Below are 22,432 nucleotides of genomic sequence, written 5' to 3'. Positions count from 1 at the left end.
CATATACATTAAAATATTTAATCAGACTCAAATTACATGATAAAACTGCAGGAATGAGATACAGCAAAATATGGAAAGATCATTGCAACCCTTTTTTTTTTTTTTTTTAGGAATAGGGTGAGTCTCCCTCCTGTGGTGGTCTCCTTTCCCCCTGCCCCACTGAGTCTCTGCTGTGGTGACCTTGGCTGGAGGGTGAACTTACCCTAGCAGTGCTAGCATTAGAGCTGGGGAGGGGGGGAGGCCCCAGGGCTAGGATCAGTAGGGTTTGCTGTCGTTCTTGGAACGCTTCAGCTGAACCTTCAGCCTCTTCATTCCAATCTGGAAACCATTCATGGCCTGGATGGCAGCTTGTGCAGACACAGGATTGTCATAGCTGACGAATCCTGACAACAAGAAAGTGGAGCCACGAGTTACATGCATGTAAATAGCAACTTAACACTTTGTTCAAACACACACACACACACACACACAAAAAAAAAAGGACTACCACCATTAGTTGAAAGCTCTTTGACTGACATTCACATGAATCTAAATTCAATTCAGCTTTTAAAACATACACTTAAATTACAAACCAGCACAGATTTCTTTGATCAAGAGGACAAAACTACTGAATTCTCTCTGAAAAATAAGGACTACTGCTCTAATGACCACGATAGAAAAGGATAAAGTAACAGAACATATAACTGAATCACTTTAAAATGTGTATTTATGCTTACTGAGTGGTGAACAAACTTTACACCAAGAGTTAAAAGTCAAGATAAGATGCTTGAAGTTTCAGTTCAATGTATAAAGTGCCAGTAACAATCCAAACAGCCTCAAGACGCTGGTCAGCTTATTTCAGTAGCTTCTTATATGTGAGGACTGTGCCAAATTGTCTCTACTTTCAACATTAAATAAACTGTAAAGTAAAACAAAATAATGAAAATGCTCAGTAATACTTCCAAGTATATTAAGCTAAATACACCGCTATAACTAATCAATTTGAAGAGACGGTGTTTGTGTCAATATTTATGTTTACAGAACACTAAATGAATGACATTAGTCTTAAAGCCGCAAAGAAAAGATTAAACCAATTAATGCCATGCACTGAACTGTGTAGTAAACTTAACACACAACTTGCCTACAGGTGTAACCAGAGGCCCAACACTGCATATAGACCCAAACAAGTGCAAATAAATGGTGCTTGCATTCATTCAGCATTATTCAAAATGGAGGCCAGTAAAAAGGCAGACGGCAGTACGGCAAACTAATATAGTGCACAGATACACCAGGCTTGGCATTACAAAATTAAACACCTTTAGAAACCATGTGTGACAAAACACTTACCAAAGCACTTGCTCAGATTGGTCTGTTTGTCAATGAAGACTTTGGCAGAGACCACATTTCCAAAAGGCATGAACATCTGCAGCAGATCCTGGTCCCCAAACTCCTGGGGCAGGTGGTAGATGAACAGGTTGGCGCCCTCTGGCCCTACTCCATTTGGTAAGAAAAATCAGGAACTCAAGTTAGATACAAACTCACAAGTAAGACCCTCTAAAATATGTGCCGGAAATGATATCCTTTACAAATGTAAAGATGTGTTGTGTTACTGTGAGCCGAGGATCCACTCACCTTCTTTCTGACTGCCTGCAATGCTCTGCTGCAGGAGAGACTGGCTGTAGAGAGAGGGCAGGGCGGAGGCTGTGTACTGCTGCATCCCTGAGTAGGCCTGGGTCAGCGCGTCCATTGAGCTGGCTGCTGACCCGTTGGCCATGGAGGCTCCCAGGCCACCGTTCATGGCCCCCATACCTGTAATGCAAGAACACATTCATGTTAAATACACTTGCTTAAAACAACAAGCAGAAAACCAATATTTACAAATGCAGCCTTTAGATGGCAAGTTAAGCCATCTGAAGTACGCCTCTACAATCATTACATGTATTTCTACCACAGACACTTCTCAGGAAACAGGAAAACTTTTGCGATTTCCTCCTAATAAAAAACCCTAATCAAGTTTCCATTTAACATATTGATGGGCTACTTTCCCATCACGCAGCAGCAGAGTGACTTGAGCTGGCCAGTCAAGCAAACCAGAGGACCAAAACTGTGGGCTTTTTAAGCCTTTCTAATCCTGAGTGGTTAAAGTTTCTTAATGCAACACAGAAAAAAATAGTCTTGGCAATCATGCAAATTTCTTTTTAGTCATCCATTAGATTCTCATTACCGACGCTGCTGGTGAGAGCGTTAAGATTGTTGAGGCCCACAGAAGTCCCAGTGAGACCCTGCAAGGTGCCCAGAGATGCCAAGGTGTTCATGGCAGCACCAGCACTGGACACTGCTGTCGACCCTGCAGTTGAAAGACAACAAAATAAGACTAAAGCTCAAAGGCCTCATTTCATTCTTAACCACGTTTGTTATGGGAGGATGGCAGAGCAGTGGGGGGGTGGGGGGCAGTTAAAAATCTGGGTTGTAATGAGGAGAAAGGTCATTACCAAAGCAGCCATATGCTAAACTCAGACAGATGGAGCAAATGTATATTTACACAGATTAAAAGGGAAATGGGGGCTCTCATAAAATTTTATATGTGGGTGATTAACTCTCATAAAATAAATGAGGAATGGCTCAGGGCCGTTAGGCAAATAGTGAATGAGGGAGGTCTGGAGAGGAGGAGAAGAGCAGCAGGATAGACTGTGGACATGTCCATCTCAGCAGGTGAGGAATTTTTATTAAGACTTTGGACTTAAATGTTATATGTGATGATAAACAACAAAAAAAGAGAAGGATTTAGCAACGACAAAACAAAGCACAGCTATACAGACTGATACTGCCATGGGGTTTAACCTGGTGTGCCTAGTGTTGTATACAGAATATGTGAAATGTTAAATTAAAATGTTCGTGTTAATTACCTGGACTGGCCAGAGCTCCCAGGGCTCCGCTGTTTGCAGACAGGGTGTTGGTGGAAGTTGGGCTGCCAGAACTCTGGGCTGCAGCCGCAGCCGCAGCCAGTGTAGCCAAGTTCTGCAGCTGAAGTGGATTCACACCCGCTAAGCGTAAGAAGAAACAGAAGTGATCGTAAGAACAAGAGCAACTATTTGGACATCTTTGACAAAAACGCTTTTCCAAACAGTACATTACGAAACATACTTCACTCAAAAGCGAGAATCTCTAACAATTATAATAGAACACATTTCTATGGTGTGACATTACTTAAAACACTCTCTCAGCCATGTCTGCAATAAACTGCCTGGACTATAAAATCACATGTTTGCATCAATCTTGCCACCGTCCATTGATTAAGTTATCAGACACATCCTCATAAAGTCATTGTTAATAGTTTTCAGCTGTCTGTAAACACCGTTTTCTCATCCTGTTAAAAGTGGCATGAGGCCATTTTGGAACTGCTGCACAAGAAGAAATTCAAGCAAACCGTTAATATAGTTTCATACGGGTTTGAGGGCCGTATTAAATGAAGAGTAACTCATCAATCCATATTTGAAAATGCAGTAAAAATATAGTTTTAGCATCTCCACATACAGAAACAGCCACACATTGTTTGCTGTTTGTAGCTTTAAATCCTGAACACTTTTCCTCATAAAGCTTTTTAACTGGACCAAGACGGGATGATGCACCATTCAGGGTTTCCCATGGCGACCAGCCAGGGTCTAATTTACTCCGCCACGGTATCATAACGTATCGGAAATATTTTGGCACGTTTCAAACAACGTTTGTTGTTCTTGCTCCTGAAAGCATCTCCCCCTCCCTCTCCTCCCCAAAGCCATCTCCCCCCAGACCCTCCACACACACCTGTTGCTCACCTGCTGAACTTAACCTGACGGAGAAAACCGCACGGTCAGCTCATGCAGCTTGTGAAGCTATTCGTGTTGTTAAAGCCACTTTTTAAAACCCAATGTTTGTGGTCTTGATTTTTAGACCATGGAGATTAATAGTTATTTAAAGAGAGTTGGCCAAAACCCAAAGGAAACGACTCCAGACGTAACATTAACTAGCTAGACTTTACAAGCGCTAGCTAGCAAAGTTAGATTAGAAGAGTAAGCCGTTTACTATAAATTAGATTTATTCGTCGATACTTAATCTTACATACATTTGTCCATATAATGCCACTTCTCAACAGCATTATGTTTAGTAACCATGTACATAAACAGCACAGACTGCCACTATTTGTCACTAAATCAAATATCTGCGTTATTACGGTAATTTAAAGACGGACTGATACAAAACTCATCTTATTCTATATGTGCCATATACTCTATAAACGGTGTTTAATAGTTGGGATAGCATCATAATTATCATTAAGACAGTAGAATCCCCCCCCCAAACAAACAAACAGCGTCTCATGACATTTTGTAGGAAACACTGCCGTTTGTCTTCAAACAGCCCGCACAGGCATAGAATAACAGCACTGATTATTAATGTGCCACTTATCTGAAAGAATAATGTGATTTTATGGTACTTAAAACCACGTAGGAGTAGAGTACAGAGTCACAGGGTTGGTGACAGGAAAAGTGCAGCTTGTTCATTTACAGACCATGACTTAAGAACAGCAGTGACAACGTCTCAAAGGCTGCACTCACCTCCTAGCCTCTGAATACCATTGAAACTGCCTTGGTTACTGGTAGATGTGGCCTGCTGCAGCAACTGTTGAGAGGACAGAAAGAAAAGCTGAATACAATAATCACATCAAGGACACATAACTGGGTCCTAAACATTTTTCTGTCCAGAAATAATTTGAATTTGGAAAGGGAAATTACTGCATAACCTAATTTGAGCCGCAGCAAGAACAAGTTTATAAAGAATTTCTGCATTTTGACAGTATTTTATCAAATGACAGCTGTTTTTGAATGCTAACAAAGTAATCAAATATACGTGATGTTTGGATTGTTGAAATGGCAGCTTTTTCAGCTTGCATGCAATAGTCTGTGTCTCTCCAGTAACAAAAAAAACAGCTTGGTATGTTTAAGTCACATGTTCTTTGGCTCTGAATTAGAAAAGCCGCATGCAAGTCACATGCCAGTGTCCTTCAGCCAGAACACAAACCGAGTGGGAAGATGTTCCCACTCTGAGCCAAATAGGATCGGTTTATAGTTCAGGTCTTAATGCTTCAAATGTCAAAATAACATTTGATTTATTTGCGTTTTGCATGTGAACAGTTTATTTCTAGTTATATGCATCTGTCGCAATTTAAAAAAAGGTTTGAGACCTACATGGTATTATGCACAAAATGGCTGCTGCTTTTTCACCCTGAGCAGTCGCCGACACGGTTTATGAAACAGCAAAAATACAAAAACATTGGCACATAATTCAATCCAACACATCCCTGAAAGATATCCTGCCTTTTCCAGGCTTTTCATTTATTTGCATTTTTTGCAGAAATGGTGGTCTTGTTCATACACCAACCTCAACACCTCACAATATGAAGAATCATTACACCTCCTCAGACTAGATCCTAAAAATATACACTCTAATATCTGACACCCCATACACAAACCATACATATATTTTTTCATATCTAATGTATTGACTTAAATGTATAGAGTTATATTATCAGGTAGTTCTGATTTTATAGTTTCCTTTGTGCACACCATTCAACAGATAGCTAAAATATGAACTAGAACTGTGCCATGGGTCAATTTATGAGTAATTATGCAGCACATCTAGCTGCTGTTTGAGTAACACTTACAGCCAGATACTGCGGTGTAAGGGTCCCCAGCCCAGCAAGGTTCCCCCAAGTGGAGGCGCTGTTGAGCTGCTGAATTTGCTGCACTAGCTGTTGCTGCAGGCGCCGCTGCTCCTTATCTCTCTGTGTGTCGGCAAACTTCACCACCAAAGGTGAGGAACAGCCCTGAAGCAGTGAGGAGGTAAAAGCTGTTAGACCAGTTCAAAAGCACACTGAGGAATCATCTGTTTATTTACCAATGCAAGGACAGGGTCGTTGGAAGGAATTTTCTTAAAAAAAGGGGGGGGATTCGTTTCTGCCTCAAGACAGTTGTATGCCTGTTGCATTCTTATCAAAGCTAACACACAGAGGACATCTGCCATGCATAGCTGAGCCAGGCTACATTCCAAAAGAGGCGCAGGACAATGTAGACAGTGAATCATTGCAGCACTCTGAGGAGCTGAACTGAGTGTACAGATAAGCGGACAACAGATGGACACAACATTTAAAAAAAAACAGACATTCAAATGAGGATATGTCAGCAGACATTAAGAAAAATGCAATACAATACACAGAATCTCACAAACAGACAGTCACATATTGTTCAGACAGACGCATGGACGAGGCATGCGGTGCAAGTATTTTGAGAGTTGAGAGCCAGACATGGACCAGGCTGGATAGGGAAAATGGCTTCTGCACCAGCAGCACCTCCCATGGCAGCTGAGAACTGGGGAGGACATGATATGAGGGGAAAATAGGTGGCGCCACCACTGGGGCCAACGTTTAATCTGGTAGGCGGAGTGTTATGTTTGGTTGGGCTCCTAATTAGACTTGGTCTGATGCTTCACTGGGGAGCCTCTGACCCGCTAGCTGTCAAATTACTGCTGCTCTACTTCCATAAAGACTCCACTGGCTATATGAGAACACAGACCCAGTTTTAGAAGAAATCTAATAGGGTGGCTGCTCCAGTCTAGGTTAATTTTTGGTAACCTATAATTGATGGAGTAGGCTCTTTTCCCTGTGGTCCAAAATATAGATTGATAATGGCAGACAAATGGCTTGGCTCTAAAATATCAGAATAGATAAATGAGATGCATTTAGTTCAGCCCAAAATGAGGAGTGACAGCAGGTCTTGTTGTGTCCCGTTAGCTCTGAATTTAGCAGCTATGTAAGAGGCAACGTTTCAAGTTTTATTAAATTATTTTGCAGACGACAATGTAATTTTGTAATTAGCAAGAGTGGTTTTGGAAATGACTCATGCTCTGTGATGAATGGACGCCATCTGCTTGGACAGGTTCTTCATCTTTCCAACACAAGGGGGCAGCAAAATGTATGAGGGGGGGGAAAGGGGGGAAATGAGAAATAGGTGCTAAGGGGTACAGTACCTCCATAGTTTGAGAGTGATGCATGGTTTTGATTGCATTCTGTGCCATTGCCCTGGTAGCAAATGTGACAAACGCACAGCCTGTAGGGGGGGAACAATAGGAGAGGGGGGAGGAGGGGGGAGGGACAAGAAGAAACAAAACAAGACAAAAGGTTTGGACAACTCGTTATGAACCCCCAAAAAAGACATTACAGTACAAAGAATGGCAACTCCCAAGCACACAGAATCACCCTCACTGGTTAGCACACGGAGAAAGAACGCAACAAGGAGAACAGTAACACATGTCACATGAGCACAGTGATTGACGGATTATATTGCCACCAAGAGAGGCTCGACTACGTGGTGTCATGGTGAGACAGTCAATGTGATTATATACACATACAATGCACACATAAATACATACTGAAAGGCTTAGATTGGCTAAAAGATCTAAGGCCTGCAAACATCAAAGGCTAACGTGGCCATTTTCTGATTTTAGTTGCATACGTGTTTCTAGAAAAAGCGCAGAAATTCATGGCCAACTGTCTTTGGGGTTTAATAATTTATAATAAAAAAAAATAAAAAAAATGACATCAACATTACAGCCCTCACTGCCTGCTATCTGAGGCTTTATGCAGCAGAGCGCTATGTAGGAGATGCAACGACAGGCTAATTCCAGCCTTTGTAGAGTGTGATGAAGGAGGTGGTAAAGGAGGAGCTGAGTTGAGCTGAGCCGCCTGCCAGCTGAGCCTACGAACACCAGCAGCCAGCGGTTGCCAAGGCAACGGGCCATTGTACCGGACAGCTAGTGCAGTGGCCCTTCACTGTGAGATGTGGAGGCTGAGTGTCACAGTGATGGGAGGATAGACTACGGGGATGGAAAGGGTGCCACTGGAGGTGAATAGCACTTGATTTGGGAGCGGAAGGGGTGAAATGAAGAAGTAGGGAGGGGCCTGTATAAATACTTTATGAGAATATGTACTCGACTGAGCTGAAGGTGGCAGCTATGAGGCCAAGAACGCAGTGCCTACGCTGAAAGCACACCTACCTCTGCTCTGACCATCTGGTCCCCGGAGGATTCGGCACTCTTCGATCTGTCCGAAAGACGAGAACATCATTCTGACCTCGTTCTCGCCGTATTTCTTTGAAACCATTCCGATAAAGAGTTTTCTGTCTTCTACCGCTGCAGAAGGATGAAAAGAGAACAGCTATTCAGTTAAACCCAAACAATTATGGAGCTATGAAGGCAGCACTTACATCAGGCGCTAAATCTTGCACCTCTTTTTCTTGTTCCAGCGCTCTCCCTTGTCATGCTGCCACATTCTCTGCCTCTCACTCAAAGTGCCAGCCTCGTGTACAGATCTCTGCAACTTGCAGCTTTGTTTTCCTCACCGTCTATTTCACTAGATATAACTATATCATCCATTTGTGCTTCCCACCAGAAACTCTGTAGCCGCTCTACTCTTCTCTCATGGGTGATTTTTAAAGCCTTTAATCCACCTAAACCGTCACACTGTATAGAAATTGTGTATTGCTGCACATTCTCTGAACTAAGTCCTTCCCAGGCCTCCATTTTAGAATTAAATAGAGACATTGTTTTGTCCAAGGCTGCTTTATATATTATAAAAAATTATAAAAAAAAAAAAAAACTCACACCACTTGTCTTGGCAAAATCTTGCCCTTCAAAGTTTTTCCCTCAAAACCCTCTCATCCTTTAGATGTTGTCACCCTGCATTACAAACAAACCCACTTACCACTGGTTTTCTCACTGTCAGCGGGTTTCATCTGGATAGGATGATGCATCTGGAAGAAAAAAAAAAGGGGGGGGGGGGGGAGAGAGTGGTTAATACCGCATCTGTCACCTTTGCAAAATATGCAGGTGCTTGTCCTCAATCATCTCTCATCACAAGGGGCTCATATCTTCACCCTCATCCTCCAATCTCCAAGCCTTCCTCCTTGCCCCTTGTTTTGTTCTCGCACTCAAACACCATCATCATCTCTCACCACTGCCAGTTTCAGGAGGAAGTGTCTGCGAGCTGCTGGCAGGGATCAAATTCTCCTGTATCCAATTTCACTTTCACTTCACTCACTGTGGAGCAGACTTGTGACTGAACTTACTGATTCACCTTCTCCAACATGTTTTTTTTAGAAACAAAATTGAGAAACGGTTGATAAGGATGCTACTTAGAGCGAGTTTTAGCTTTTAAGAGAATGTTTCCATTCGACGCTATGCACCATCGCACCACATACAAATAAATCAAGGTGTGGCCAGTCTGAGCTGTGAAAAATCTATTTTCAGGATGAATATCTTCTCTGAACATGCCGTTTGTTCCGCCGTAGGATCTGTCAGTTCATGCCATTTAATGAACACTTTTGTTCACAAAGACTCAGGGAACTTAAAATTGAATTTAGCTTTAGCACATTTGCATGCCATGTGATGTGAAAGAAGGAACAAATCTAGTCATGAGATGCCTGAGCAGGTTGTACTTATGAAAAGTGGTGGGTTTGTTTTTGACAAGCACTAAAGAGAAGCAGACAGATGGCCTGCTCAGTATGGGGACTGGCTAGCGTCACTGACCAAGGAGAGAGAGGAACAGAAGGGAGAGAAAACCGAAACAGGGAAACAAGCTTTTCCTTTGCCACGCAAACCACACTCGGTCACCTGCAGTCAATGCCATTAACAGTGGGACCTGGGATTGGGTTTTCAGAGCTGTTAGACCACATTTTATTTGAAATGTCTGGCTGATTGATAGTCGCCTAGTGAAGAGAGTTAGGACATTATACTCAAGCAGCTAGACTCATTTATCAACCTGGTTCAATATTTATCTGTAACCTCACTGACAGTGGCTCCTTTTTCAATAGAGTGGTCTATGGCTTTAATCGACAGCTAAGTTGTTAAGTATAGATTTAATTGATTGGAAAAAAAGAGTCATTTTAGAAAGACGTATAGGCAAGACAGATTTGTCTAAGTTTAACAAGCCATTGTACCTTTCCAGTTGACTGCGCTTTAATCACACAAGATAAATCAGGTTAACAATTACGAGACCGCACAGTCTCACCGGGATTTATTTTTAAAAAGACTTCAACTTGCCCCCTTTAAACCTCTAACTTTGGAAAATATAAATGTAGATGTGCATCAATGATTCATGAAGACAAGCATTAATAATTTGTTCCACTTTGTGGTGATCGGGTCCTGTGCCTTTGTGAATTACCTGCAGCCTGGTCAAGCACTTTAACCGATACCTTCATGCTCGTGTGCTAGGTCAGCTTATCAATGCAGTGCGTCGAGGTGGGGGCAGAGATATGTCTCTTGACAGGGGGTTCAGCGAACTTAGAGCTCATTATCGGCCAGTATACAGCTCACAGTCTGCACCGGGGATGTAGAGGGACTCAAGTAGCTAAAAGCAACCCATGCTGTGCTTACTCACCCCACTTAAGGTCTTTATGTTGTGCAGTGCATTCTGGGCCTCCAGTGCAGCTTTTCTTGTATAAAAAGTTACAAAACAGCATCCTGCAGAGCGAAAACAGGGACAAACAATGGGAGGGGGTAGGAGACAAAAACAACATTAAAACACAGCGCACACAGACAGTAAATGTAACACCATGGTTGCTGCAGAATAGAGAATCTAAAGGGATGTAAATACATGCTCCGCATATCACATGTTAGAAACATGTGACAGGATATTCTTAGCACCAACCGTTCGTACACACAGAGCATGTAGGAGCTTGCAGCGAGGACACACTACCAATGAGATAGCTGGTAACAGTGACATGGCCGCAAAGTGGATGACCACAGAGTTAGATAGCTGTCAGGAGGCAATGATGCACAGGCGGCGGCGGGTCAGCGCGGCCCAGACAAGCCAGGGCAGTAATAACACATTACACAGATAGTACTGCTGCGTTACGTAAGAATCCAATCTCAAACATACGAACTGTACACACGCAGAGGGAAAGAACGAAATCTGCAGAAAGAGACAAAAGCAGGAGTGAGAGCAAGGAAGAGTATTCATGGGAATAGAGAGGTGGTGGGGGAGGGGTTGAAGAAAAGAAGAGCGGGAGGAGAAAAAAAAAAAAAAAAAGCCTCTCATCCTTCCGTCCCAGCAGACCGCCAGTGGCGTTCCAGCCTGTCAGTTTCACTGGGCTGGGGAAGTGGAGCACTGCAGCGTCTCTGACCTACATAGTGTGTATTATTCTGTTACTGGAGCTCCCAGGCCGCGGGGAGGGCTGTTGAACTCTAATATGCATCGAGCTGCACTCTTCTCTCTCTCTCTCACAACCAGCTGAGCTCTCTCTTTCTCTGCTGCTTAGCCCGGTCTCTGATTTACTGGAGCTAAATAAACCATCCAGAGAGGCGTGATAGTCATCAGATGATTTTTTCATGACCTGCAGTAGACGTGACCTAAAAACTGCTGCAAATCGGATGGCTCCTCAATAGATCCGTGGCGAGGTAAACAACCAAAAATGGAAGCGGGATTATAGTAATTTTCAACGGACAAATCAAACAAAAGCAAGATTGGCGACATAAAAGCAGGGTGCAGGGTGCGTTATATGCCACGTAAATAAACATAAGCCAGATATCGGACCACCGTGCTTTGATAAAACTGCCACTACTTCTCCCACTCCGAGTGGGTCTACAGGGAAATGAGGACAACAGCGAAATTGATGGGAGTAGGGGTGTCGGTGCAACAAATTCCACTCACACAGACTGAGTGAGCCGAAGACTGCTGTGATCGGGCTAGATTATCTATCAGAATACATTAACATTGCATTAACATGTCAATAGGCCATCACAGCTGACACTCCACAGAACGGGGGTGGAGCTCTGCTAAAAAAAAAAAGAAATGGGAGGAGGGCCTTTGAACTATACAGCTTCCCAAATGAACTGCGCAGCGCTAGGTGTATGTTTATATAAGCACAATAAGCACGCGGAGGATTTTCTGGTCCACCTTTGAACGCACACAGGATTATTTGGTGATGTTACACTTGTGTAGACTTGTTAAAAAGCCAGATCATGTGACTTTTAAGTGGTGGTCTGGTGACAGGGGATGTTGTTGAGGCTTTGGCCTTGACACACTAAAGGCTCTTTCTGACCTAATAGTGAAATGAGGAGCCCTGGGAACTAAATCCAGATGAGAATCCTAAACTCAAACTTTAGAGTAAACAGTTATATTTAATAATTAATGTTGGTTTAAAAAAAAAAATTAAAAATAATAATAATAATAATATATGGCTGTTTGAAAAGAACAAAAAAATTCAAGAAAGCCAATATTTCTATCCAAAGCAGCAACTGTTGTCATGGATTTGTCTGCCTGTCTTTTGTTTTTAAAGGCAAAAAAAAAAGGGGCGGGGAAAAAAAAGGCAGATAAAAATCACTAACTTAACCAGAAAAACACTCGTGTTGTTCTTTCCTGCCTTCTCGTTGGCCGTCTCTACTAATCATTTCACGGGCTCAATCTGAAGAACAGTGGACGGACGATAACAACATCTGAGGACAGCTATGTTCTGATCGGGCTGTCAGGGCAGAGAGACCACTGGTAACACAAAGGTCCAGCATCAAGCAAAGTCCCTCTGCATTAAAACCCAAGAGTGGATTAGTGCCTTTAGCCATAGTGAGTCATCCAACCATCAGGGGAATTGGAATTTGGGTGACCCAGGACAGTTACATCAGGGAAAGTGTTACTTTATTCACCTGCAGTTAGTTACAGGAGACCGAGCACTTGCAGTGGCACTTTGCAGCTCTCTGCAGACAGCAGGCTTCCACTTCACTGTCTCCTCTAATTGCAGTCTAAACCGCATCGCTCAACTCGAGCACCATTTCTAAGGTGAGCGCATCGATGGATGTCTTAATGGAAAATTGCAGTCGAGTAACACTTCCTTTATACAATGCTGCTTTTAAACCAGCATGGTAAAGCAAAAGGGGAAAAAAAATAAAATAAATTACAATACAGGCTTTGGAAAAAGGTGTTATTTAACCCTGAAACAAAAGACTATTGAATCATCTCATCTGCTAGCACAAACACAGCTGCAGTGCGTGTGCAGACAAGCGATACTGTGCATTGCCTACGGGGGTTGTGCTGAAATGCGATGGTAGATGATGTGGCGATAAGAGACTTTGTGTATAGTGCTTGACCACTAAAAGCCAGCCAAAAATAGGTAGAGGGCAGAAGTGGTCATATAAAATTCCTCTGTCAATAAGGGCACATAACCCAATGCGCCGGTTTATTACTGTATTACTGTAACTATAAATTTAATTAAAGGAAAAAATAAACATGTGTAATGTTTAATGATAGAATGGCAGCAGCTGTACAACATAATAAACTGTTAACTGTGTATTTTATGGAGAAAAATTTATATATCTATATTTTTATTTTTTTTAAGTTATTTAAATCTAAACTGCATCAACCTCTGCAGCGTGGCAAGAAGTTTCTTTGTGCCTTGGCCATACCTTTGCTCTGAGGGGGATTCTGAGTACGATCACGGAGGATGTTGATCTGGTGCACAGCGCCGAAGGGCTCAAAAAGCTCTTTTAGTTCCGTTTCTGACCAGGAGCGCGGGATCTGTCCCACAAACATCTTGATGGAGTCCGGGTCCGGCTGGTCCAAATGCTCCAGCGACCCGTTCATCTTGCTGCCGTTGCTAAAAGAAACAAAAAAGGAGAAGATGTAATTAGTACACTGGGCTCCAATCAATTTCCTATTCATTTATTTTAGATGATATGGGTCACAATAGCCCTGAAACAAGTATTTCAGACAGATATTAAAGATTAATGATAACAAATGTCTGTCAAGAGTTTTCAAAGTTCAAGCTTTCAAGATGGAGGTTACAAACAATCGTTGTATTCCACGATACGGCTGCGGTTTATTTGGTAGTAAAAACACCAGCATATTCCCAGTTACAAAAAGGCATACACAAATGTGCTTGTAAGAAGATTTTTCATTTAATCAACTTAAGTCACATGTACTGAATGTACATATTTACTTTTAAAGGAATGAATCTACATTTTCCATTCGATTAGTTGGTAGCTGGTCACTAGCAGACGTTCCAGGCTCGCCGTTTGAGAAGAAAATACTGCTGATGCTTATTCCAGGATCGCCACTGACCAATATTCTTCATGCTGAGCTGAACTTCATGTGTTACAGCTCCATGACGCACAATGAGTCATCCAAGTTGTGTCACAACCGACCACTTTTTTTGCTTATTTCATGTGCAGTAGGAAAGTTTAGACGGCACTGCTTCTCATTTCACGAGGCAAATCTCACTGCGATTTCTCTGAAAAGCACATGACATGATATAAGTCATATATTTATTAGGACTTAAAAATAATTATTTAAGTAACTGCAGAACAACGAATTCAGGCTACTTAATTATTATAATTACAGCTCCATGTTTGTCTTGAACAATTATTTGCAGTTCGCTATTGTGAAACCATTGATAAACACAGACTGAGACGACGCTTTAATAATTTTTTGTTTCCAAAACTCTTATCAAGGAGTCATTTCTTTTTGCAGTGCGACTAATTAATATGTGTACATTCAAGTAGATGTTGTAACAACATAATGTTTACAGTGATGGATTGTGTAACACTCATTAACTGCATAGTCAACAATACCCCTCAATCTGTGAGGGCTGGGCAGTATAGCAATGGTGGAGAAGAGTGAAACACTAAATCGTGCCAGCGCCGTTGAGGCAAGCCGTAGGGACAGAGAATCAATACCCAACAGTGTACCTACCACTACAGCACCTTTGTCTGACACACACACACACAAAATCAACTGCACAAACATTTCCTGACCGTGGGAGAGGCACTGGAAACTAGGAATGAGGCTCGAGCAGCAGCCAATCACACGTAGCGAGGCAGAGAGATCATGTTAAACACACTTCATCTTCTACTACACACTGGAATAAATACTACAAAAGGTGAAGATGGTCAAGTCAAAACCGTGATATAGAAATGGTATTAGTCTGGCACACATACTGATTTTTGTAGGTAAAAAGATTGACAAAATATATGTATTAAAAACTATTTTACACACAGACCTTTGGACACGAGCCATCCATCTCTTACAAATTGAGCCCAGCCGTTCTGCAGAAACACCAAACTCCTTCAGGGACTTAAATGACATGCTAACAAATCACACTTCAGTTATTTCTCGTCTGAAATCCAACTCCACACCCTGGTATGATCAGTTTTTTCCCCCCGAGGCTTTCAATACATTCGATGAGGACATATGAACAGAAAAAAAAAAAGCTCCAGGGAAACAAAAGCCTCTCTCCACCAAAAAGGGGTGAGTGCCCCCCTCCCACCAGCTTGTAACAGCTACACAAAAACAGCACTGCAGAGCTCTAAACCTCCTAGAATCGCTGGTTAGCAGACAGAGATTTTGCGGTGCATCTCCTCCTCAGGCGCTTTGGCGATGGTACAGAGAGTAACCTACAGCTTCTTCACCCACAGCAGGGGAACAATCACATATTGTTCCCCCATGCTGGAGAACACTATTCACCGTTCCTCTGCCACACAATGGGCCAAGTCAGAGAGATGCTTTGGAACACATCGAAGGCTACGTCTGCTAAGGCCACAGCGCTGCTGTGTGACACCATTTATCTAGTTTTGCCAATGGCACTCCGACGCCATTTTCCTGAGGGCCCTTTGAGTGAATCTCACATTAGACTGAGCAAACCTCACCTCACAAAAACTGGATTTGTGTCAGAGCACTGAAAAACACGAAGGCTCTCTTTGACACAGTGTTTCCTTTACATTCATTGCACTCGCAGCTGTGCATAGACTCTTCAGCTGGAGGGACGGTTTAAGAGCTATGCAACTGCAATAATGCATTCTCTGACCATGCTAGTCCACTCGCCCATTTTTATTTACTATAAAAAAAAAAGTACATATATTTTACATGTATATTACTCACTGAACTTATATAGTGCAAGTAATAAAAACCACTGACTGAAGTGCACGGAGTAACACACTGAAATCTGAACACTGCAACTGCAACTGAAGCAGCAACCAGAGACAGGAGGATCTTTAAAAAGGTTAACCCTAGAGGTTATGAAACAATTTCAAATTGAAAAGCACCTGTGCTGCTGCTGAGCTAGCTCTAAAAAAAAAATACTTAATAAGCTATGGTTGGTTCTGCTAGCTTAAATACCACAGAAGCGATGGCTCTCCACAAGAACCATAACTTGCCTGTAAAGAGTTAACTAGATAAAATATTATCCACCGGTAATGTTGAGTGGTTGACGTGACAACATGTTAGATAATTGCAGAAGTGTTTCTATGCAAATAGGAAGCTGCCAGTGTACACCTTAAACAACACACTGTCAATCGTTTTCACTAGAAAAAGAGTTTCTATGAAATCTGTGGGATGCAAGTTGAATGAGGTCAAAGAAACTGATACACTGCATGAAGGCACATGACTGCTGGATTTAAGCACCAGACACTGTACCTCAAAACTTCTACACACACACCTTTCATTTCTACATAAACACGTTCTTTACTCAATCATATCATCGTGACCCTGCTTCGAAGTAAACGCTGTACTGACAGACCTACACTAAATGACACTTTATAAAAATACTATAATTGATTCTGTCAGTGACACACAGCGCAGTTCCCTACACCACCTGCCAGAGTGTACCCCGACAGCAGTGATGAAGTCTTTTGCTGAGCCTCCACAAACAGGCCTGCGATGTGGCAGCTCATCACGCTCCAAGACGCCCCGAAGCAGCTGACAAGTCATCCAGAGCCAGCGCCACGGCAGTTGCATGCTTACCGCTGCACCACCCATAAAAACTGGTGATTTATCTGGACCATGTGTCCGTCCTGTTGGTGAGCTCTGACCGCACAAGTATGCCAGCGACACCTCTGCTGTGCCCGTAATAGAAAGCTGGCCAATTTGCCTGGTTATGCACATGATTTTGAAAGCTCAGCTTTGTGTGTTTGGACATTGCTCATCACTAAACCATTAGGGGTTCACAGCGACAACACATGTCACATGATGTCGGAGAGTTACTAGTTGATAATTCCTAGCTCTTCATTAATGTTATATGGCACTTTCAATGTCAATTAAACTTGACAATGTTGCTTTAATTAAAATATTGATCCAACACGTTAGGGCCATGTTACAAATAATGATGAGTCTTTTGCAATTTTGAGTAACAGACTAAACTTGCTCCTTTGCCTTGGGCTGTTTTGGCAATCAGCAGTAGACTGCTGTAATACTTTATTGGGGATAAAAGAAGAGTCAGGGTTCACATGGATACACATAATGCTTTGGAGAAAAGAGGAAAATCAGTTGACCAAAACAGCTGTTGCTACTAATATCCTCAAAAAAAAAAAAAAAAATCCAAGAGTTGTTTTTTTTCCCCCCTTGTCCTTATAAGCTGATTCAATGAAACACAGAATGCCTCTAATGCCTTGCTAAAATCTCTGACAGCTGTCAAGTAGAACATAAAGGCGCTCTCTTTTCTTGCTCCATCTATTTTCTGTACTACTACAAAAAAAAGAGCCTGAATATTCTTTGACGGGTTGAATAAGGTTTCATGAGCTTGGAATAAAAATATCCTCCTGACAGGGTTGAAGTTGTAACTTAAACACTAGTCAAAAAAAAAAAAAAACAGGAGCCAGGTTTACAAATGCTACGACGACGACTGCTGCTGAAGGACCCTTGAGCAAGACTTGCTGTGACTCGTGGTTTGGGGAAAAACAAATGACAACCAAGAATGGATGTCGCCTCAGGCCAGAAAGCAGAAACAGGAGGACCGTGTGTTATTTCATTTACATACCAAATGGTCGACTTAATCAGCAACATGGCGGCTGTGATGAGAAATTATTAAGATATTTTCCCCCTCGCATTAACTCCAATTCAGCTCAAAAACGGCCTGATTTCATTGTTGCGTTTTCTCTGATGAAGACAGACATGTTCAATCAGCCTCTGAATGGGCTGCATGTTAACAGACGGCCAGCATCTGATGACAAGGCCCGCCCCATTAGCTGCATTATCACACCAAGCGTCCCTGGCGGTTATGGATGACGCTGCTAAAGTAAAGCAATACTCCAACTAAATAAACTCTGCTCACACCTCCGTTGCTGCGAGATGGAGCACAAATTTGAATATTTAGGTGGAGCTCGGCATCATCAATGCATCTCAAATGAAGAGGAAAAACAGGCGACTAAAAGCGGCAATTACACTTGATTACTCTGACTGAATGTGCTTGCCTTCCCGACTTACTCAGTCATCCATTACCCTCACCTGTGATAGAAAACGGAACAGCTTTAATTAATACTTTACTAAACATCTTTTTTTTTTGTCGTTTATGCCTCCAGTACTGCACATCTGTCTTTGTCTGTGCCCTCAATCACTGCTTGCTATACGATACTGTATTTTTAAAGGGGGCCTCTTGTTATCAAGCCCAATCAATCTAATGCATCACCACTACACATGACTTGTCCGCTCAAAATGTGCTTTTTCCCCCAACCAAGTAGCTGTTGACTCCACTTCATGCCACACACTTCTAGGTCAATACCACAGTGACCAGAACAGCGCATAATAATCTTAACATTACACCAAGTGATAAACTATTTTAGAATCATAATCTCAGAAATCCCATGTTCACGTACTGACAGTTTTATAGGCATAGTGGATGCATCTGGTCTTACGTAACCTTGTCCCTCAATATCTTATGTTTGCGAAGCTTGCAGGAGAATTTGCTCAACCTTCGATCACACCACCCCGCACTGGAGATAGAGCACATGATTAGGAGCGTTTCAAGGCTGTGCATGTACAGTAGCTCGAGGGCAGCGAGTCTTGCAGTTGCTGTCGTGCCAAGCCAGCAGCAGGAGCGGAGGAACAGGTGACGGCCCAGATCAGAGCCCTCCTTTCCTTTGGCCTTTAACATCTGGCTGCATGGCAGTCACCCGTCACCGTCACCGCCCCCACGGAGGAAAGAGAGAACAGAGCAGCTGGGCAGAGCAGCCCCCGGACCCAGTGCCAAGATCCTATACTTCACACAGATCAACAGCTCCCTGGCCACAACAAAAGGGATCACCGTGACCCACGGCTAGCTGACATAACACTACGGCTGCACTGGCTGCCAAAGGATCACACTTAAGCTACATAGTCACTCTCACTGTCAACAATCAAAGGGATAAATCAATCCAATACAGCTCTTCCAGGATTTAATCGCCACCTTGCTGTCTTCAAGTTCCACAATGATTACGTACAGCTAAGGGGGCAAACATAAAAAAAAGCAGATCTAACCATCAATCCCAATATTTGAAACCCATTAATTTACACAAGCCTTTAGCAGCTGGGGGTTCATATTCAAATGGTAAGAATACAAATTGTGTTTATTGAAACCTAATTGGCCATTTTACCTCAATTAAATCAACTAATTGTCACTTAAAATGAGTCTTCACTTCACAAGATTACATCTCTACATGCTTTCTATTGTACAACCAACAGTGTTGAATGTAAAGATTTGAAGTTTACTGGCACAAGATCAGGAATTCATACCAGTCACACTGGTTTAATGACATAACGTGAAAGCTTTTCATACTATACACTTTGATTGTTCCATAAAATCAAGAGCCCATACCAATTTAACGGCAAAACAGAGGGAGCACGGCTGAAAGTGTAAACATGAAAATTTTAAACAGTCTTGCAAAAGCAGGCTATGCCTTTTGGAAATGTTTTTGTCAAACAGGATTAGCTGATGTAATGTGGACAGAACAGGAGTTATATATATATATATATATATATATATATATATATGTGGACCTCTGTGCTTGGTAAATGTCTTACCCCCCACTTGTTTACATGCCCTGTCACAAGATTTCCATTAATGGCTCAATAATGTAGCAAACCACGTGTTTTCTGCCGTGAAGCGAGCACTCTACGTCCAATATGGACGGGGGCACCCATGTCTGTGAGCTGCAGCTAGCCATGTTAGCTAGCTCGGCTGCTAGCAGAGACACAGGGAGGGACTGGGAATGCGCCAGGCGAGCTGATAGCCCGTGTCTTGCCTACAAACAAGGTCCGCCTGGTGTCGTTGAGCTGGAAACACACACACACAACTTGACAATGGCACTCAATATTAACAAACTTTAGGACAACTTCACACAGTTACCCCGCTGAAAGCACTTCCCTTTAAAACCGATGATAATTGGCGATAATACCTACCATTATGATCGAGCACACTTCAACGGAAACTTGGTTCAGTTGCAACAACTGTAACAGCCTAAAACGCCCAACAAGGACTCGGTTTGTGGACAACACGGTGACACATATAGACACATTGAGACGCTGTTTTTAAAAAGCTGGTAGAAGATTTTCTATGTTTTTCTGGACCGATACCGAAACGTGTTTTCTCCGGAAGCACATGTCACTTGACTATTGTAGCGCGCCCAGTGTCGAAAAGCCGTTGCTAGCAAATTGCGTTTTCACTTCGAGTAACACCAGGTAGCTCGTAAGCTACGCTCAGCCGTGGTCTAGAGTAATGTACACTTTACTTAACCGACCTCTGTTGTGGTTACATTCTTTAATGGCCAAGTTAGATAGACAACTTTAACTCCAGGTGAGCGAACCGTCCCTGCTCATACGCTTTAGCAGCGTTAGCATCCCCGTTGTCAGTTATGCTAACGCTAGCTAACTCCCAACTCGCCCTCAACTGTGTTGTTTGCGCCCTGAGACGCTCACAAACGCTAAACGTGAGTGCGGGGAAGCGAGGCGGCAACGCAACGCAAAACGATAGCTGAATTACTTACATTGTGTCGCTCGAAGCCATTAACCGACTTTCGGCTAAGGGCAGGAAATCCAGGTTGTACGCCGAAGTCATGCTCAAAACAGGGTCTAAACAATGAGAAGCGACGTCCGCTCACTCGCAAGAGGCTCAACTCCTGTGAGACGGCGAGAAGACGAAGCGGAGCAGGTGCAGGGAGGGGGCGTCTTCTTCAAAACTGCATGAGAGAGACGGCACCGGTATCCGCCTTATTCCTTCCTCCTTATTCTCTCTCTCTCTCTCTCTCTCGTCCCCGAGTGAAATAAATTCAGGGAAGCCGCTGTCACACGACTGCTCACCGAGCTGCAGTAAACCAGAGGCGTGGCCTCACCAACAAAAGTCTGAGAGCATGCTGCCTGCTGCTGCCCAGCAAGCTCTAATGTCCCTATAGGGACTACACGTGGTCTACTATGAAGAGTTTACTGACCTATTTGTACTTTATGATCTTCTATTTCTCCACCATCATGGTTATGTTCTCATAATCGCTGATATTCTGCAACGCTTTATGAACAAACATGGTGTAGCCTGTTAAAAGAACCTGAGCCTTATGGTGAAGGGAGGTTAGTCTGTGGATCAGTTAGAGATCTAATTATCCCAATTATAGCCATTTGAAGTGTTTAAATATAGTAACCAGGTAATCATGTTTCCATTATCTTCCCAGGATTAGGCAGCTGACTTTTCTTCATTGAATTACACGTATGAATATGATTATTCACAGGTTGTTTATTGTCTTCCACTGCACTGAGGTCTATAAATATCTTCCAGTAAAATGTGAGCTAGTAAATCTGTAGTTTGTCTTGCTGGCTGCTGGTTTTGGTTTTCCCCAGGGTCATAGGTCATAGTCCCCTTTGTGCCGGGCTGTTGTTTCTCTGGGGGAGGGGGAGCCTATCTTCCTTTGTTGTTCTGGACTTGCAGGGCGAGGCCTCCACACATGGGGGGGGGGGGGGAAGGTAGGGGGGCCATTGTCAAGTACTGTTTGCCACGGCGCAGAGACGGGAGGGGAGCTAGCCTAATTATCAAACCATTCATTACTGCTCCAGCAGCTGCACGATCCTAAAATGTTATTCATGGCGAGTGTTAAGAAACATCCCATTTATGAAATCCGACTTAATCCTTGTATCCATAGCAATTTCAAGGCACCCTGGCACCAGTGCAGCGTATGCTCTATTAAACAGTGTCTAAAAGAGGTTTGCATGCATAATGTGATAATGCAAACTATTTTGCCATACATGCAGACAGGCACACGATGCATCATGCATTACCATTTAGCTTGAGGGGCTGCTATAAAAAGGTAGTCTAAACCTCTCAAGAGAGTCAGGTTTCATTAAGATGGAGGGAAAATACAATAATGCCATTCCATCTGCAGCATCCACATATTTCCTATGACACAATTAGATCTCGGGGGATCTTATTGTATAGATTTGCTATAAAAGGAGCAGGGTTCTTGTAAAGAGCAGCTCCTGTTCCATATGTACCATACATACAGTACAGTTTTCTGTACAGTATTCGTCCTCCTCAGTTTTTCCAAGAGATGTATGCTGGAGTGGGCTCCACAGGCCAATGCCTAGTTGCTGGCACCTTCTAATACTACCCTGCTATTCTTAATCTCAGATTATCACGACAGTAATCCTATC

The 22,432-nt window shown here is 42.8% G+C and overlaps 1 protein-coding gene across 2 annotated transcripts; it reads right to left on the bottom strand.

Moving 5' to 3' along the window:
- Positions 1-202: 202 nt before the first annotated feature.
- Positions 203-21,070, bottom strand: LOC311495592 (CUGBP Elav-like family member 2). 2 transcript variants are annotated; one of them, XM_084555104.1, is made up of 13 exons: positions 20,785-21,070; positions 13,462-13,652; positions 10,445-10,527; positions 8,771-8,819; positions 8,065-8,199; positions 7,039-7,118; positions 5,678-5,839; positions 4,572-4,635; positions 2,886-3,023; positions 2,204-2,326; positions 1,612-1,788; positions 1,327-1,470; positions 203-383 (listed from the first exon to the last, which is right to left on the bottom strand). In XM_084555104.1, exons 1-13 carry the CDS (start codon positions 20,853-20,855, stop codon positions 256-258), a joined length of 1,545 nt encoding a protein of 514 aa, XP_084411230.1. In that variant the 5' UTR covers positions 20,856-21,070; the 3' UTR covers positions 203-255. The 2 variants fall into 2 exon arrangements, with proteins under 2 accessions (XP_084411230.1, XP_084411229.1); XM_084555103.1 differs by having other exon boundaries at positions 1,327-1,473; positions 20,785-21,068.
- Positions 21,071-22,432: the final 1,362 nt, after the last annotated feature.

Source organism: Chelon labrosus (assembly GCF_963514085.1).
Source record: "Chelon labrosus genome assembly, chromosome: 11".
In the NCBI taxonomy this organism is placed as follows: domain Eukaryota; kingdom Metazoa; phylum Chordata; class Actinopteri; order Mugiliformes; family Mugilidae; genus Chelon; species Chelon labrosus.
Note: the sequence above shows the minus strand (reverse complement) of the source record. Positions and strands in the feature narration are given on the sequence as shown.

Coding starts and splice junctions, on each gene's coding strand:
- LOC311495592 (XM_084555103.1), bottom strand. CDS start 20,855: ATGACTTCGGCGTACAACCTGGATTTCCTGCCCTTAGCCGAAAGTCGG. Junction 8,200..8,770: donor TGACAGTGAGAAAACCAGTG/GTAAGTGGGTTT, acceptor ATCCTTCTGCAG/CGGTAGAAGACAGAAAACTC. Junction 2,327..2,885: donor GGGAGCTCTGGCCAGTCCAG/GTAATTAACACG, acceptor TTTCAACTGCAG/GGTCGACAGCAGTGTCCAGT.